The 17487-nt window shown below is 34.2% G+C and overlaps 2 protein-coding genes across 2 annotated transcripts; both read right to left on the bottom strand.

The window, feature by feature from the left end:
* Positions 1 to 3841: 3841 nt before the first annotated feature.
* On the bottom strand, positions 3842 to 4789 carry LOC100930603 (olfactory receptor 51G2-like). The gene has a single exon (XM_003764782.2). It carries the CDS (start codon positions 4784 to 4786, stop codon positions 3842 to 3844), a length of 945 nt encoding a protein of 314 aa, XP_003764830.1. The 5' UTR covers positions 4787 to 4789.
* Positions 4790 to 16274: 11485 nt separating this feature from the next.
* Positions 16275 to 17207, bottom strand: LOC100921328 (olfactory receptor 51L1-like). The gene has a single exon (XM_003764822.1). The coding sequence runs from the start codon at positions 17205 to 17207 to the stop codon at positions 16275 to 16277; it is 933 nt and encodes a 310-aa protein (XP_003764870.1).
* Positions 17208 to 17487: the final 280 nt, after the last annotated feature.

Here is a 17487-nt window from a genome sequence, read left to right as displayed (position 1 = left end):
ATTGTCATGTCAGCATAAAAGGACTTTCATTCAAAATCTCCTATGCAAATGGTGTTTTTGAACATTGAGTAAAATACTTTTGAAGTTCATTTATTCTTTCTTTTATGAACTTGAAACATATGGATTCTTTGTAATAAAGATACTATTTAAGTACTAATTTATGGGTAAATTTTAGTCAAAATCATGGAATAACAGAGCCATGTAAGTGTGGTTTCTTTAATGAAGCCAAGTCATTTCAGATTCAATCAAAGGATGAATAAAGCTGACTAAACTCTTACTTAAATCAAAAGTCCTTTGTAGTAACATTTACCATACTTCTCAGTTACTAGGCTCCTAATGATTCCATGAAGGAAAAGGTCTTAACAGTAATAATAATAACTTGTATTTCCATATCACTTTAACTCTTCCAAAGCACTTTAAATGTATTTTCTCTTAGGCCTTTCAATAATTCTGATGTAGATATCACTATCTCAAATTTTGCACATTGCCTTGTTTGTTTGTTTTAGTTTTGTTTTTTTTTTAAGTTGCTTTATAAATGCTTGTTGCTTTTTCTTTCCCTTTCCCTTATTCTACAGATCGACACAAGGCTAAAGAAATTACTTAACACATTATCATTTTGTGATTATAATTTTTAGTCATATATTTCTCTTCATGACTTAATTATGGATTTTCTTGATAAAGATACTGATGATTTGCCATTTCTGTCTTCAATTCGTTTTGCAACTGAGGACACTGACAGAAATAGATTAAGGGACTTATTTAGGATCAGATAGCTAGTAAGTGTCTGAAGCAGGATTTGTACTCAGGTCTTGCTTCCTCCAAGACCAGCACTTTATCCCCTATGCCAACTAGATGCCCACCTATTGTCACAACATCTAGTAAATGTGGGGCTTAAAATTTGAACTCAGGTTTTCCTGTCTCTAGACTCTACCAATCTACCATGCCATACACAACTTTATTATATGAGATGTAGCAGGAGAAAGTATTTTGTAAAACATGTTACTTTGAATATGTTATGTTTTAAATAGAGTTGTTATTATTATGATTTTATCACATATGGAAGCATCTTTGACTCTTCCCTCTATCAAGTGGGATGAATAGGGGGTGAATAATTATTTATAGCTCCTTTGAATTTCCCAGTTCCACACTTGTTTTGGCATTTAGCAATATCACCAATATACTCTGAATTTACATTCAGTATATATCAATTACTTCAATCTCTAATATTGCTCCTTAAATAGTAAACTATTAGAAAAAATGCTTGCACAACATGAGTACTTTCTTATTATTTATTTTGCTTCCACAAGCATTATTATCTAAGTTGATCTTTAGTTATTTATTCAATCAATCCTAGGGAAACTGTGTTTGGAACATTACACCGGAACATGATTCTCCATGAAATTTCCCAAACAGAATATTCATAGAACCTCAATATACCCTAGGCAGTACATATTACTAGATTTGTTGTCGTGAAGCTCTGAGATGTTCAATAATTCTCAAAAAATAAGTAGCATGACACTATTTAGTTTAACCAACATTATCAATATTTTCTCTATCAAGTAGAGATAATCAATAAAATGATACATCAGGCCCTGTTTTAAAGTGTTTACTGACTTGTTGAGTAAATGCTCCCAACTAAAATTTAACAATCATTAGTTTCTAAAAGGTATTGAATTTGAAGCCAGATGAGGTTCTTTTCAGCTCTAGAACTCTACAATCTTATTGCCTGTGCAGCTGCATGAGGATGCTGAAGCCATAATTTTAGATGACCAAGGAAGATTCAACAGTCACCGACTACTTCTGTTGATGATAGAATGCCCACTAAGAGTCATAATTATGAAAATAGAAAAACGGCATCTAGCTTTTAGGGTGTGAAAGAGTTCTGATTGTAGCTGGAATGACAAAAAATGTCAGGTTCAGAACATGAAAGATTGATTTCAGTGAGGAAGGTAATTGGAAAATGCTATTTTGAATGTGGAACTGGAGAATTCAAAAGCTTTTAATTTTTATTTTTCTTCAAGTCTCTCTGTCACCTGTCCAGTCCTCCTCATTATACAAATGATAAAGGTCAAAGAATAGATTTTCACATGCTTGATGCCATCTAATGTTTAACTATGACAATTTTTTATATCATTGGTCACCTATGTGATCCTAGGCAAATCACTTAGCATCTAGAACCTCATTTATATAAGGATAATGATAGCTTTATTTCCTTGCCTATAATAAAAAGATAACATTCTTATAACTCTAAATGAAGAAGTTTTGCTAAGTGAATAAACTAACAATGAAAGAACTTCTATGGAATAAACATAGATTAAATTATAAATTTAAACATAAAGGAGGAAGGATTATCTTTATGTCTGTGTTTGCATCTTCAGCATGTAAACTGGTGTTTGGTACATAATAAGTAATTAATAAGCACTTGCTGACTGCCTTTTTTAAGAAAAGATTTCTACAAAGAATTATTAAAGAAGGGAAAGGGACCTGCATGTGCAAAAATGTTTGTGGAAGCCCTTTGTGTAGTGGCTAGAAACTGGAAATTGAATGGATGGCCATCGATTGGAGAATGGCTGGGTTAATTGTTGTATATGAATATTATGGAATATTGTTCTGTAAAATTTGACCAGTAGGATGAATACAGAGGCTTGGAGAGACTTACATGAACTGATGGTAAGTGAAATGGGCAGAACCAGGAGATCATTACACACTTCAACAACAATACTATATAAGATGGAAGTGGCTATCTTCAACAATGAGAGAATCCAAATCAGTTCCAATTGATCAGTAATGAACAGAACCAGCTACACCCGGTGAAAAACACTGGGAAATGAGTGTGGACCACAGCATAGCATTTGCACTCTTTTTATTATTGTTTGCTTTCATTTTTGTTTTTTCTTCCCAGGTTATTTTTAGCTTCTTTCTAAATCCGATTTTTCTTGTGTAGCAAGAAAACTGTCTAAATATGTATACATATATTGTATTTAACATATACTTTAACATATTTAACAGGTATGGGACTACCTGCCATCTAGGGGATGTGGAGGGAAGGAGGGGAAAAGTTGGAACAGAAATTTTAGCAAGGGTCAGTGTTGAAAAATTACCCATGCACCATATGTTTTATCAATAAAAATCTATAATAAAAAAGAAAAGATTTCTAAGTAATTGACCAAAAGAAAACAGTTCTGTTTTGTCTGTATTTAAGGGACATGACTTTCTCCAAGACCTATTCCCTGGAGGAGTACAGTTTTGGAATATAGGCATCTCTTCTGCATTTCAATATTGTGAACGTTGTTTTAATATTTTAAATAACATTATAAATTGCTTATTTATAGGAATAACAACAACATGCTTAAGTTTGTATTCTTTTAAGACCAAAATTTACTGGCACTAAATTATTTTCCAAAATTATTTTTTCATTCATTTAGAGTATGGGCGAATAAGATTATGTTTGTCAAATATTTAGACAGTATACATTCATAAGTAAAGTCTTGCATTTCATTTGCAAACTGTTCATAGTTGTTACATGTTTTTCTGGATAACTGATAGCTTCCCTTAGTGTATGTTTGTCTCTTTCTTTCACTAGATTGGGACATCCATGAAGGGAGAAACTGATTAACCAATTACACCGAGGGTTCTTCAAGGACTGAAACCATAGCAAGAACAAATCTATGTAAGATTAGATAGTATTTTGGTCTGCTTGTTTGGTGAAGCAAATCAAAAATATATTTCTTGTATATTTGGCTTGTATTTCTAGAATGTTTTGTTCAAAAAAGAAGGAAGGAATAAAAGAATGTTCTGCTCTAAGTGTCTAGTGTCCTGTTCTTCAAACATGTCCAGAATTTCAGAACTTCTTAGGGTGGAGCATCCTAAGGATACGGACTCTGATTTCCTTCTTCTTGATGGTGTAGACAATGGGATTGAGCATAGGGGGAACAAGGAAATGAAGGTAAGAGAGAAGCATATAGACATGAGCTGGCAACTTTTTCCCAAAACGATGGACCATGGACAGACTGATGGTTGGTGTATAGAAGAGTAAGACAGCAAAAATGTGTGAGATGCAAGTATTGAGAGCCTTGAGCCGTTCTGCATGGGAGGCAATGCTCAGAACAGTATAGAGAATCAACACATAAGACAAGAGGATCAGTAGAACATCAAGTCCCAGGGTGGAGAGCACCACAAACAGTCCAAGTGCACCATTGACGTGAGTATTAGAGCAGGACAGCTTTAGAACATCAGGGTGGACACAGTAGGAATGAGACAGGGCGCTGATGGACTTGAAATTGAGGTTGTTAAGGAGAACAGGCAGGGGCAGATGAAGGGCAGCGCTTCGCGTGACAATTGCCAATCCAATGGCACCGATGCGCCAGTTGGTAAGGATGGTGGCATAACGCAGTGGCTCACGAATGGCAACACAGCGGTCAAAAGCCATGGCAAGAAGCACAGCAGATTCAATGACTGCAAAGGTGTGGATAAAGAACAATTGGGCAAAGCACGCAGCTGCATTTATCTTTCTATAGCCCAGAAGGTAGACAGCCACCATGGAGGGCATTGTGGATGCAGAGAGACCCAAGTCTGCCATTGAGAGCATGGAAAGGAAAAGGTACATTGGGGTGTGGAGGCTAGGCACGGACTTGACAATATACAGGATGGCAATGTTTCCTAGGAAAGAAAGGAAGTATATAGAACAAACAGGGATGGCTGTCCAATGGTGGGCATCTTCCAGCCCTGGCAGTTCCATCAAGATGAAGATAAAAGAACTGCTATTACTGATGTTGCAATTCACCATGGTGACCAAGAGTCTTGTGAGTCTTGAGCAAGATTATAAATTGGGAAACTTGTCTTATTGGCTCTTCTCCTTTCAACAAAGCAATCAATACCCACAATTAGTGTGTGTTATTATGTCTACCTTTCTTTCCTCCTTGTCTTAATTCATTTTTGGTCATATGCTTGTATTCTTTCCTATCCCTTCAGATAGATAAGTATGCATAATGGTTCAATGTGTTAGATTGTCTTGTCATGAAGCAATTGGAAAACATGTTTAAGTTTTATTCAATATGCTTTTCTGTAAGAACTTTTTTCAGAAAATATAATTCTGGTAAATTTTCTTATTGAAGAATTTTATAAATGTTCCAAAGTGCTGAACAATGCTTGAAAAACTTAATTGAAGGACTATTAAATAAATAATTAAACTTGCTGTCCAAATTACTTATCGTTCCTAGTTTGCAAAGTAAGCATGGAGGAAATCTTCACATCTTTTCTGAAATAAATGTAAAAATCAGAGAAAACTTTTCATTAGAAAATTTAATAATTGGCACTGGTAGGGGAAGAAGGAATAAACAAAAGATATGTTTTGCTCTAAGTATATGGTGCTGTGTCTGTTGTCCTGTCAATCTTTATATTTTTGCCATTGAAAATTAAAAAAAAAACAAAGCAAAATATGGAATAAAAGACAATGTAATAAAGTATCTTAAACTTAGATTCTGAAACACATATAAGTATTGACCAAAAAAAAAAAGTAACCTAAAAGGGAGTTTTTAAGGCTGAGTGAAAAGAATAAGGGATAATCACCAGGATGATCTTAAACTTTAACAAACTAAAAGAGGAAGGAGGATGTAGGAAGCATTTTTGTTTTTTATTCAGTGGAAATTAGCTTGAAAAGATGTTCATATCAGTCAGCCATAGTGAGATCGATCCAAAATTAAACCTTGCACTTTTTCTTACTCTATTATTATAAAACAAGATTTCTCAATTTTTTCATGTACGTAATAGAACAGCATTTTTGCAGATAATCTAGGAAAGTAATCTGCTCAGAATCATACTTGTAATATTTAATCATGCATGTAATATTTGAAAAAGGCCTAATATACATGTATAGACTTACAAAAACAATTATATTACAATACAGTGATCAATATTAAACCTTGCATTTACCCAAGATTAAGAGCACCTATCCTGAAGCCTTATCTTAAAATACAGTGACTGGTAACATTGAAATATAGCTATTTTTACAATTTTATGACTTTATTTTTTAAAAGAAAAAATAATTTCCTCTTTCTCAGAAAAAAAAAATGGGCAGGGTACTTATTTCTTTGCATTATTGGTTTTGATGGTTCATCACTGTAGCCTGAAAGCATAGTGTCTAAAATTATGGTTTCTGCTTTACTGTAGGGAACACATATGTATATATATAAGTATACATACAAGCAAAAATACACATATAAACTATATTATATATATATGCACACACTCACACAGACATAGATGTTTATTTGACACTTTTAATTTTAGGAAACAATGGAAAATATCATAAAACACATATTGACAATGAATTCAAAACAAGAATTATTGCTGATCTTTCTGGTTCTGGTCACCTTTCAATAAGAATCATTTCAAAGACCATTAAACTATATTATTAAAGCATGGGACATCTCTGCCTTCCCATCAAATTAGAGCTCTCAAAGGGAAGGCACTTGTGCAATAGATAAACCTGTAATCAGATCAGATGTTTACTCCATCTGGGTCACAATGGTAATAAGAGGGAAACATTTAAAAAATGTTACATTCCATTTCCAATATTGTAAAATATTTTTCTTGGTTTACTTGGCTTGGATAAGATGTTGAGGAATGATACTGATGATATAATTATAAGTAATGACAATATAATCATCCTAAACTTCTTAAAGGTTGAATATCCAGTCATGAAAGTTCTGTAAATTGACTGCTCTGAAAGACAATGAAGTTAGCGACAAGACAACATCTGTGTTTTCCAAGAGATATTTCCAGGAATGAAAATATGGTGATACTAACTCAATGATATTATCAGTACTTTTTACTCTACAAGTGATCTAGATGTGTTTAAAGTGGAAGGAGTATGGCACTCTCAAGGCAATATAGGGTGCTCTTTGACAAATGGGGACCATTTCACTCCTACATAATACTGTACAAGATATGTTAAGAAGACAAGATCCATCATTGAATAATGATGAAAATAATAGCTAGCATTTTTATATTGCTTTAAAGTTTGCAAAGAACTTTTTAAATATTATCTCATCAATCTTCATAAGAATATGGGATATAGATGATATTGTTATTCATTTTTTGGAGATGAGAGAAGAAAGGCAGGCAGAAGTTAAATGACATGCCCAGGATCACACAGCTTGTAAGTCTCTGAGAGTGAATTTAAACTCAGATCTTTCTGAGGCCAGGTCCATAGCTTTATTTACCATGCCTCCTTGTTGCCTTAGTGAAAACCCAAGAAGACATGGAAACAAATGAAATCCTGTTCCTTGCAGGAGTCCTCAAACTACAGCCCACGGGCCAAATGTGGCAGCTGAGGATGATTATCCCCTTCACCCAGGGCCATGAAGTTTCTTTATTTAAAGGCCCACAAGACAAAGTTTTTGGTCCTCTAACAGTCTGAGGGACAGTGAACTGGCCCCCTATTTAAAAATTTGAGGACCCCTGCATTTAGAGGGATAATACCTAAGTATAGCAATCAGGAAATTACAGTTGATATCCAAAGAATAGTTCACCTCTTTTTTTTTTTTGGCTTTTATTACAGAGATTTTTCCTTTGGTACTAGATCCTAGGCACTTGAAAAAGAAGTTGATATATTATTGAGGCTGAAAATGGCAGCAGGAAATTCAGATTATAAACAGCAAAGAGAAAATTTTGAAATGACTGTCTGGAAATAGGCAGAATTCAGGACAAGGTAATATCTGTCCCATATGTCTCTTCTAGAATAGTAACTTATTCAGGAGATAAACACTGTAAAATAAAGATAGTTTCTTAGTACAGTGAATAGAGAGATGGAGCTGGAGTTGGGGAACTTGAATTCAACTCAATTTAAAACCTAGAAGTAGCTTAGGTGTTATTTAATACAACTCTTATCTATCTTCAACAACTTTAGAATCAAGAATAGCTAACTTTCCTTTATTTCTTCAAAATCCTAATTTAAATTGTCAGTTTTCTAGTATCTTAGCAATTGGAACTTATTTAAACAAAGAATCCGTGAACCAAAAGTCTTTGTATTTTATTTCTAGGCACCTTTCCACCTTTGAATTCATGACTTTCTCTAAAACATGAGTATTTTTTCTCCTCTTTATGTGAATATAGTTCAAAGAAAAAAAAAGGAACATTAAAATAAGAAATAGAGATAGATGTTTGAATTTAACTATGATGCAAAAAGGAGTTGTTATATCATTGAGGCTGGAAAGGGAAGCAGGGAATTCAAATTCTAAGCACCAAAGTGAGAATTTTAAGTTTACTGAGGAAATGACTGTCTTAGGTTAAACAGAATCTAGAACAAAGTAGTATATGTTTTGTATGTTTCTCTTTCCACAGAGAGACATGATTACAGGACATTGTAAAATAAAGAAGCTGCAGAGTACAGTGAATAAAAAGATGGACTTGGAGTCAGGAGAACCTGAGTTCAAATCATATATTATATTTAGAGCTCTGTGATGTTGTTACTTAAGTTTCCTCCTCTACAAAATTAGAATGGCAATAAAACCCACTTCTGAGGATTATAGTAAGGATAAACTGCAACAATATTTGTAAAGTATTTTGTAAATGTCAAAGTTTATATAGCACTATATATAAACACTACTTGTTATTATATAATCTACCTTCTGCTTTCATTGTTCAGGGACTGGTGTTCTATGTCAGTATAACCATCACTCTCAGTACTACTTTAGTTAATATTTATTGAATTAATAGGCATTAATATGGAATTTGAACTTCTAATTTCATTGGTCTAGGAAAGTCTTGGGAGGGAAACTCCTTCTACCAATGGAAGTCAGCATCTTTACAACTTATAATTTTGGAGGATTGTTTAGAACAGAGGTGTCAAATATTTGGCAGGACTACAGTACTTCTTAGTGTAGCCAGAACCAGATTAAAATGTAATTTGTAAATATTTAACAAAATAAATAAAAGCAAATAGGATATAGATAATGTTATATATGTGATTTTCTAAATCAACAGGAAGGTGACCAGGATTCTTTTAAGTATAATTAAGTGTCCTGCTTGTACACGAGTTTTATCCTACTGGTCCAGAGCACTGAGAGATGACTTACTCTTGATTACACATCAAATATGTATAACAGGTAAATATCCTGGCTCCCTATTCAGTGCTCCAAGGTTCCACGTTGTGAAGATAAAGCACTTGTGTGCCCATTGTGAAGTAGTTTGTATACAGTATCACACTGGAGAAGCAGAATCACATGGGTACTGATTTTCAAATAGTAGAATTAATAATTAGTTAATTGAGTGGAGACAAGTATACAAGCAATATCAAGGCTTAGGATGGAAAGCAGAAGACTATTAGAGCAAGAGAAGAAAGAGGTGGAAGGTAAAGGTGACAGCTAGATTGAAGTAGGTACAAAATTACAACATGAAGCTACTACATGGAGAAGTGGAGTGAAACCTCATCCTGAATAGAGATTTGAGGAAACAGCCTGGGTTGGAGATAGGGATTAGACTGAGCAATCCAGGTTAAGAGAGAATCACATCTTCTGAATAGCACTTTTTTATCTCTGCTTTTGTCTCTGCACTCTGAGGTTCCAATTCTAACAACAAATCCTATGACTTCCATGTAGCTGGAATAGAGGCCAGAATCTGATTCAGTGTAACCTTTCCTTTGGACTTGAGCAGTACACAAGAGGCATACTTATCTCCTCTGGATGGACAGAAGATCTGAATTGGTAAGAAGACTGGGGTCTAGGATAGATAAGTAGCAAATTTCTTAGATATGACTTATAATTAAGAAGATGAGGGCAGAGTGGACATTTTGTTCTCCATTCTCTAATACCCAAGTATAGACAGCGATAGGATTAGTTTTTGAATGAAATTATAGCAAGTGGTTTGCAAGGTGTGCTCATATCCTGGCTTTGTATATTAATCTGCTATGGTGGCTAAGTGGAAGGTTGTTGTAGAAGTTAGGAATAGACCTAAGATGCACTATTTGTTCAGGAACTAGAGTTAGAAAGATCTAACTGGTCATCAAAATGAGTGAAGGTTGATGATTTAATAAAGGAATAAGACAAGAGGTAGGAAAATAGGTCCGAACTCCAAAGGCTATATGGAACTGGATCTTGAGCCTTTAATCATGGTAGCAAGGTTAGAGAAGAAAGTACAGAATCCTCCAGGAAACCTGGTCATAAAATACAGGCATTAAAAGTCATTTTCATAGTGAGAGTCAGTGATGGAAGATTGCACCAAGTTCTCTAGTATCTACCAGGGAAAATTCTAATTTTCAGAAGCAGGAGATTCACTCTTAACCCTTCAATATCTTAGTTGAAACCATGAACATTCTGGTCAAGAATTAGGCTTTCATATAAATCCTTCCTAAGGATTCCCTTAGTATCTACATGTATAGATAAGTATATACAAATATATACATGCATATATGAGAATTTATCTACCTATCTGTATATATACCCAAGTATACACATATGCATACATTCAAGCATACAGATATGCATATACATAAAATTATGTAAAAATAAAGTTCTGATTGGTCATTTTGCAAACCCAGAGATTCAGAGGAGAAATGTGATGACTGGAGAAATTCTAAGTACTAAGCTTACACCCCAACTAGATACTGAAAGTCCAAGTGGAATATGGGACTCCCTCTAGAATTTTACAGTGCCCTTCTTCATGATCACCTTGGAAGCTTTTTTCCCCACATGTTTTCATAGTCTTGGTGAAATAAAGAAATCAGAAATTCAGTGACCCGCATACTCACCCCTTCTTACTCACTAAATGTAGGGTGGAATGAGGAATAGAAGTGCCATTGGCCTGGAAAACATCCAGGGCTTTCAAGGCTGGCCCTGTTGTGAACTAGATAAGCTTATGCAGTCCTGGTCTTTCTCTCTAAGGAGACCCTAATTATCCCAGGAGATCAGTTCTTAACTCCAAAGTCATATAGCTTTATAGCTGTATTAACTCTGTATGTGCTAGGTCAGACAGATTGTCTCAAATAGTAAACTAGTGTGTAGGTGTTAATTAGATTAAATGGTACGTAGAATATTATGCTTAGAGTAGGGAACACCTGAATCTAAATCTGGCTTCAGACACTGACTAGCTAGGTGAACCTGGATGAGTCAAAACTTGTGTTTACTTCAATTTCCTCATCGGTAAAATGAGGATAAGTATAGCACTTACCTCACTGGATTAGTATGAGATTAAAATGAGATAATAGTTTTAAAGCACTTAACACAATGCTTAGAACACAATAAACACTAAATAAATGTTAATCATCATCATCATCATCATCATCATTACCTTAATCTGTCCCAAGTTTGGTTTAGACATTAAGGAATAAAAGAGCTAACAGAGGAAAGATGGATGTAGCCTTGTGCATTTTTAATAATATATGCAAAGATAGTTTTCAACATTCACCCTTGAATAAACTTGTATTCCAAATTTTTCTTCTCTTCCTCCACTCCCTCCCCTAGAAAGCAAATAATCCAGTATATGTTAAACATGTACAATTCTTCTATACATATTTCTACAATTATCATGCTGCACAAGAAAAATTAGATCAAAAAGGAAAAAAAATAAGAAAAGAATAAGCAAGCAAACAACAACAAAAAAGGTGAAAAATATTATGTTGTGATCCACATTCAGTTCCCTCAGTCCTTTTTCCTGGATGCAGATGGTTCTCGCCATTACAAATCTGTTGGAATTGGCCTGAATCAACTCATTGTTGAAAAAAGTCAAGTGTATCCCAATTGACCATCACATCTTGTTTTTGCTATGTGAAATATTCTCTTGGTTCTGCTCATTTCACTTAACATCAGTTCATGAAAGTCTCTCAAGTCTTTTCTGAAATCACCCTTCAGATCATTTCTTTCTTTTTTTTGTTTATAATTTTTTTATTATAGGTTTTTTATTTACCAGATATATGCATGGGTAATTTTTTATCATTGACAATTCCAAAACCTTTTGTTCCAACTATTCCCCTCCTTTGCCCCATCCCTTCCCCCAGATGATAGGTTGACCAATACATGTTAAATATGTTAAAGTATAAATTACATACAATATATGCATACATGTGGAAACAGTTTTGCTGTATAAGTTGGACTTCGAAATAGTGTACGATTAGCCTGTGAAGGAAATCAAAAATGCAGGCGGACAAAATGGAGAGATTGGGAATTCTGTGTAGTGATTCATAGTTATCTCCCAGAGTTCTTTCAATGGGTGTAGCTGGTTCAATTCATTACTGCTCTATTGGAATTGATTTGGTTCATCTCATTGTTGAAGAGGGCCACATCCATCAGAATTGATCATCATATATTATTGTTGTTGAAGTATATAATGATCTCCTGGCCCTGCTCATTTCATTCAGCAGCAGTTCGTGTAAGTCTCTCCAGGCCTTTCTGAAATCATCTTGCTGGTCATTTCTTACTGAATAATAATATTCCATAATTTTCATATACCATAATTTATTCAACCATTCTCCAATTGATGGGCATCCACTCAGTTTCCAGTTTCTGGCCATTACAAACAGGGATGCCACAAACATTTTTGCACATACAGGTTCCTTTCCCTTCTTTAAGATCTCTTTGGGATATAAGCCCAGCAATAACACTGCTGGATCAAAGGCTATGCACAGTTTGATAACTTTTTGAGCATAATTCCAAAATGCTCTCCAGAATGGCTGGATGTATTCACGATTCCACCAACATTGTATCAGTGTCCCTGTTTTCCCACATCCCCTCCAACATTGAGCATTATCTTTCCCTGTAATTGTAGCCAATATGACAGGTGTGTAGTGGTATCTCAAAGTTGTCCTAATGTGCATTTCTCTGATTATAATGACTTGGAGCATCTTTTCATATGGTTAGAAATATTTCAATTTCTTCATCTGAGAATTGTTTGTTCGTATCCTTTGACTATTTATCAATTGAAGAATGGCTTGATTTCTTATAAATTAGATTCAATTCTCTATATATTTTGGAAATGAGGCCTTTATTAGAAACTTTGACTGTAAAAATGTTTTCCCAGTTTATTGATTCCCTTCTAATCTTGTCTGCATTAGTTTTGTTTGTACAAAAACTTTTCAATTTGATATAACAAAAATTTTCTATTTTGTGATCAATAATGATCTCTGGTTCTTCTTTGGACATAAATTCCTCCCTCTTCCACAGGTCTGAGAAGTAAACTATCCTATGTTCCTCTAATTTATTTATAATCTCATTCTTTATGCCTAGATTATGAACCCATTTTGATCTTATCTTGGTGTATGGTGTTAAGTGTGGGTCAATGCCTAGTTTCTGCCATACTAATTTCCAACTTTCCCAGAAATTTTTGTCAAACAGGGAGTTCTTATCCCAAAAGCTGGGATCTTTGGGTTTGTCAAACACTAGATTATTAAAGTTATTGACTATTTTGTTCTTTGAACCTAACCTATTCCACTGATCAACTAATCTATTCTTTAGCCAATACCAAACAGTTTAGGTAACTGCTGCTTTATAATATAATTTTAGATCTGGTACAACTAGGCCACTTTAATTTGATTTTTTTTTCATAATTCCCTTGAAATTCTTGATCTTTTGTTTTTCCATATGAACTATGTTGGGGTTTTTTTCTAGGTAGGTCCTTAAAATAGTTTTTTGGAAGTCTGATTGGTATAGTATTAAATGAATAGATTACTTTAGGTAGTATTGTCATCTTTATTATATTTGCTTGCCCTATCCAAGAGCATTTAATATATTTCCAATTGATTAAATCAGACTTAATTTATGTGGAAAGTGTTTGTAGTTTTGCTCATATAGTTTCTGATTTTCCCCTAGCTGATAGATTCCTAAATATTTTATACTATTGGTAGTTACTTCAAATGGGATTTCTCTTTGTAACTCTGTTGGATTTTGTTAGTGATATATAAGAACGCTGATAACTTATGTGGGTTTATTTTGTACCCTGCAACTTTGCTGAAGATGTGGCATATTTCTAATAGCTTTTTAGTAGAATCTCTGGGGTTCTCTAAGTATACCATCATATCATCTGCAAAGAGTGATAATTTGGTTTTTTCATTACCTACACTAATTCCTTTAATCTCTTTCTCAACTCTTATTGTCAAAGCTAGCATTTCAAATACAATATTGAATAGTAATGGTGATAGTGGCCAACCTTGTTTTACTCCTGATCTTATTGGGAATGGTTGCAGTTGATTACATATATAATTATATATGATGCTTATTGATGGTTTTAAATAGATGCTACTGGTTATTTTAAGGAAAAGTCCATTTATTCTTATACTCTTAAGTGTTTTTAATAGGAATGAATGTTGGATTTTATCAAATGCTTTTTCTGCATCTATTGAGATGATCATATGGCTTTTGTTAATTTGGTTATTAATATGGCCAATTAAACTGATAGTTTTCCTACTATTGAACCACCCTGGCATTCCTGGTATAAATCGTACTTGACCATGTGTATTATCCTGGGGATGATTTTCTTTAATCTTTTTGCTAATATCTTATTTAAAATTTTAACATCAATATTCATTAGGGAGATTGGTCTGCAATTTTCTTTCTCTGTTTTCAAACTAGTTGGTTTAGGTATCAGATGTTAAAATTAAAGGCATCTATAATCATATGAAAAAACACTCTAAATCACTATTGATTAAAGAAATGCAAATTAAAATAACTCTGAGATACCATCTTATACCTCACAGATTGTTTAAAATTACAGGAAAAGAAAATGATAAATGTTGATAGAGATGTGGAAAAACTGGGACACTAATGCATTGTTGGTAGAATTGTGAAGTGATCCAATCATTCAGCAGAGCAAATTGGTAGCCAAAGGACTATAAAACTGTGCATACCCTTTGGCTCATTATTGCCATCACTGGGTCTGTATTCCAGGGAAATCTTAAAGGAGGGACATGAATCACATGTGCAAAAATGTTTCTAGCAGCTCTTTTTGTGGTAGTAAAGGATTGAAAAATGAGTAGATGCCCATCAATTTGAGAAGTGCTTTAAAAGTTATGGGTAAATGAAGCTAATGTTAGTATTATTGTTGTATAAAAATGATGTACAATCTGATTTTAGAAGGGCCTAGAAAGATTTACATGAACTGATGCTGAATGAAACAAGCAGAACAAGGAATACATTCGACACAATAACAGCAAGAATGACCAAAGATCAGCAATGAAAGATTTAATTCTTCTCAGCTCTTTAATGATTCAAAACAATCCCAATTGACTTTGGATACAAAATGCCATCTGCATCCAGAAAAATAACTAAGGAAACTGAAAGTAAATCAACACATAATATGTTCATTTCTTTTTTCTGCTTTTTAAAAAAAAAAAAAAAAACTTTTCTATGTTTTTCCCCTTCTGCTCTGATTTTTATCTCCCAACATGATTCATAAAGCAATGGTTTTTTTTAAGTAAATTTCAATAAACTATGGTCTGACTAGGACAGACCACAATGTCAAAAAAAAAAAAAAGTAAATTTCTTTTTTTCCGATTTTCTTATTTTTTCAGTAAGAAAAAATTAAGAAAATAACTGATTAAAAATGATACATATCTCAGTTTCATATGCTATATCCATTATTGTTTTATTTTTTGTACTTAAGTAATTATGTTTGATAATGTTTATTCAGTTCATAACTTTAAAAATATTAATAATTTAAGTCAAAGCTCTAGATAGATGTAATCTTATTCTCAAGTTAATGGCTTATTTCTTCAGACTTTTTCTGGGCTCATTCTTGCTTTTGGGGGCAGCAGGATGCTGATGAATCTAAAAGAAAGTGAACATTCCAGCCAAAGAGTTTGAATGTCAACAAATAAGAAATATTCAAGATATTTATAAAACTATACATTACAAAGACATATACAAGGAATGTTTGTGTTGTGGTGATAAATAACATAAAAGAGAAAACAGGAACAGTGCAGAATAATGGGGCATATTTGACGCAGGAGTCCAGTTTGGTTTCACCAATTTTCACCAATTTTTTCACCAATTTTTCACCAAAATTTATTACAAATCCCTATGCATAAAAACTCCTAAACATGTTTTACATTTTTTACATAAATCCTCTGCATAAGATCAAATCAGGTAAATTAGAAAAACAAAATGTGTTGTTTTATAATTGTCAGTTTTATTGTTATTTTTACCATCATCACTATTCTCTGCATCTCATCCTATTTTATATGTATTCATGATTTAATAATTCAGACATATATTGTGCTATTCTGGACATTCCTTACTTTGATCTGGTTAGACGTTCCCAAGATTCCCGAGATAAAAAGACAGTTTCTTTTATTTTTTCTGACAGAGCCTGAAGATGCAGGTACGAATTTCACAAGTCTTGATACAATATACAATGGGGTTGAGCACAGGGGGGACCAGCAGATAAATGTAGCCCATGATGATGTGAACCACAGGTGGGACATGTTTCCCAAAGCGGTGGATGATAGATACACCTAGCATGGGGATATAAACTAATAAAACAGCACAGATGTGAGAGACACAGGTGTTGAAGGCCTTGAGCTGCTCCTTATGGGAGGCAATGCCCAACACTGTGATCAGAATCTTCAAGTAAGAGAGAAGAATGAGCACAGAGTCTAGACCAAAAGTAATGAGGATGATAATAAGGCCATAGATGCTATTGATACGGTGGTCAGAGCAGGAGAGCTTGATAATATCTGGATGAAGGCAGTAGGAGTGAGAAAGGACATTTGCCTTACAGAACTTTAGTCGCTTGATGAGGAATGGTCCTGGGAGGATGACTGCAGTTGCACGAAGCATTAGGCCAAAGCCAATCTTGACAATGGTAGCATTGGTCAAGATGGTTGTATAATGGACTGGACTGGAGATCGCTATATATCGATCAAAAGCCATAGTCAACAGGATGCCTGATTCCATGAGGGAGAAAACATGAATGAAGAACATCTGAACCAGGCAGGAATCAAAAGGAATCTGTCGAGCATTAAGCCAGAAAAGCTTGAGCAGAGTGGGCAGAGTGGTGGCACAGAGGCCTAGATCACTGGCAGCTAACATGGAAAGGAAAAAGTACATGGGCTCATGGAGTGACTGTTCTTGCCAGATTACCACCAAAATCAAACTGTTCCCTACAAAGGCAATTACATAGAGGACACAGAAGAGGACAGAGATCTGTGGGTGTGAAGCCTCTAGGCCTGGAAAACCAGTCAGGAGTAAGGGTCTGAAGCCACTGCTGTTGAAGGAATCCATTCTCAAACAGGAAGATGTCCTGGGTGTCTACAGAAAAATAGTCTGAGTTACTTCATCATTTCCTCTTCCACCAAATAATCTTTATCTACTTTTGTGGATCTCCATGGTCAGTTACTGTTATACCCCAATTAGGCCCATCACATCTCTCTATTTTCCTTTCATCTCCAAATCATCAGATACTTTGGTATTGCTATGAATTCTAGAATTATGATATTGCTGGACCAATATTGCTATTAAAAAAAGAGCTAAAATGATCTTCTGTAAAAAAAAAAAAAAAAAA

This window comes from Sarcophilus harrisii, chromosome 3 (genome assembly GCF_902635505.1).
Source record: "Sarcophilus harrisii chromosome 3, mSarHar1.11, whole genome shotgun sequence".
Classification (NCBI taxonomy): Eukaryota; Metazoa; Chordata; class Mammalia; order Dasyuromorphia; family Dasyuridae; genus Sarcophilus; species Sarcophilus harrisii.
The sequence above is the reverse complement of the archived record's forward strand: the minus strand, read 5'-3'. Positions and strand labels throughout refer to the sequence as shown.

Coding starts and splice junctions, on each gene's coding strand:
- LOC100930603 (XM_003764782.2), bottom strand. CDS start 4,786: ATGGTGAATTGCAACATCAGTAATAGCAGTTCTTTTATCTTCATCTTG.
- LOC100921328 (XM_003764822.1), bottom strand. CDS start 17,207: ATGGATTCCTTCAACAGCAGTGGCTTCAGACCCTTACTCCTGACTGGT.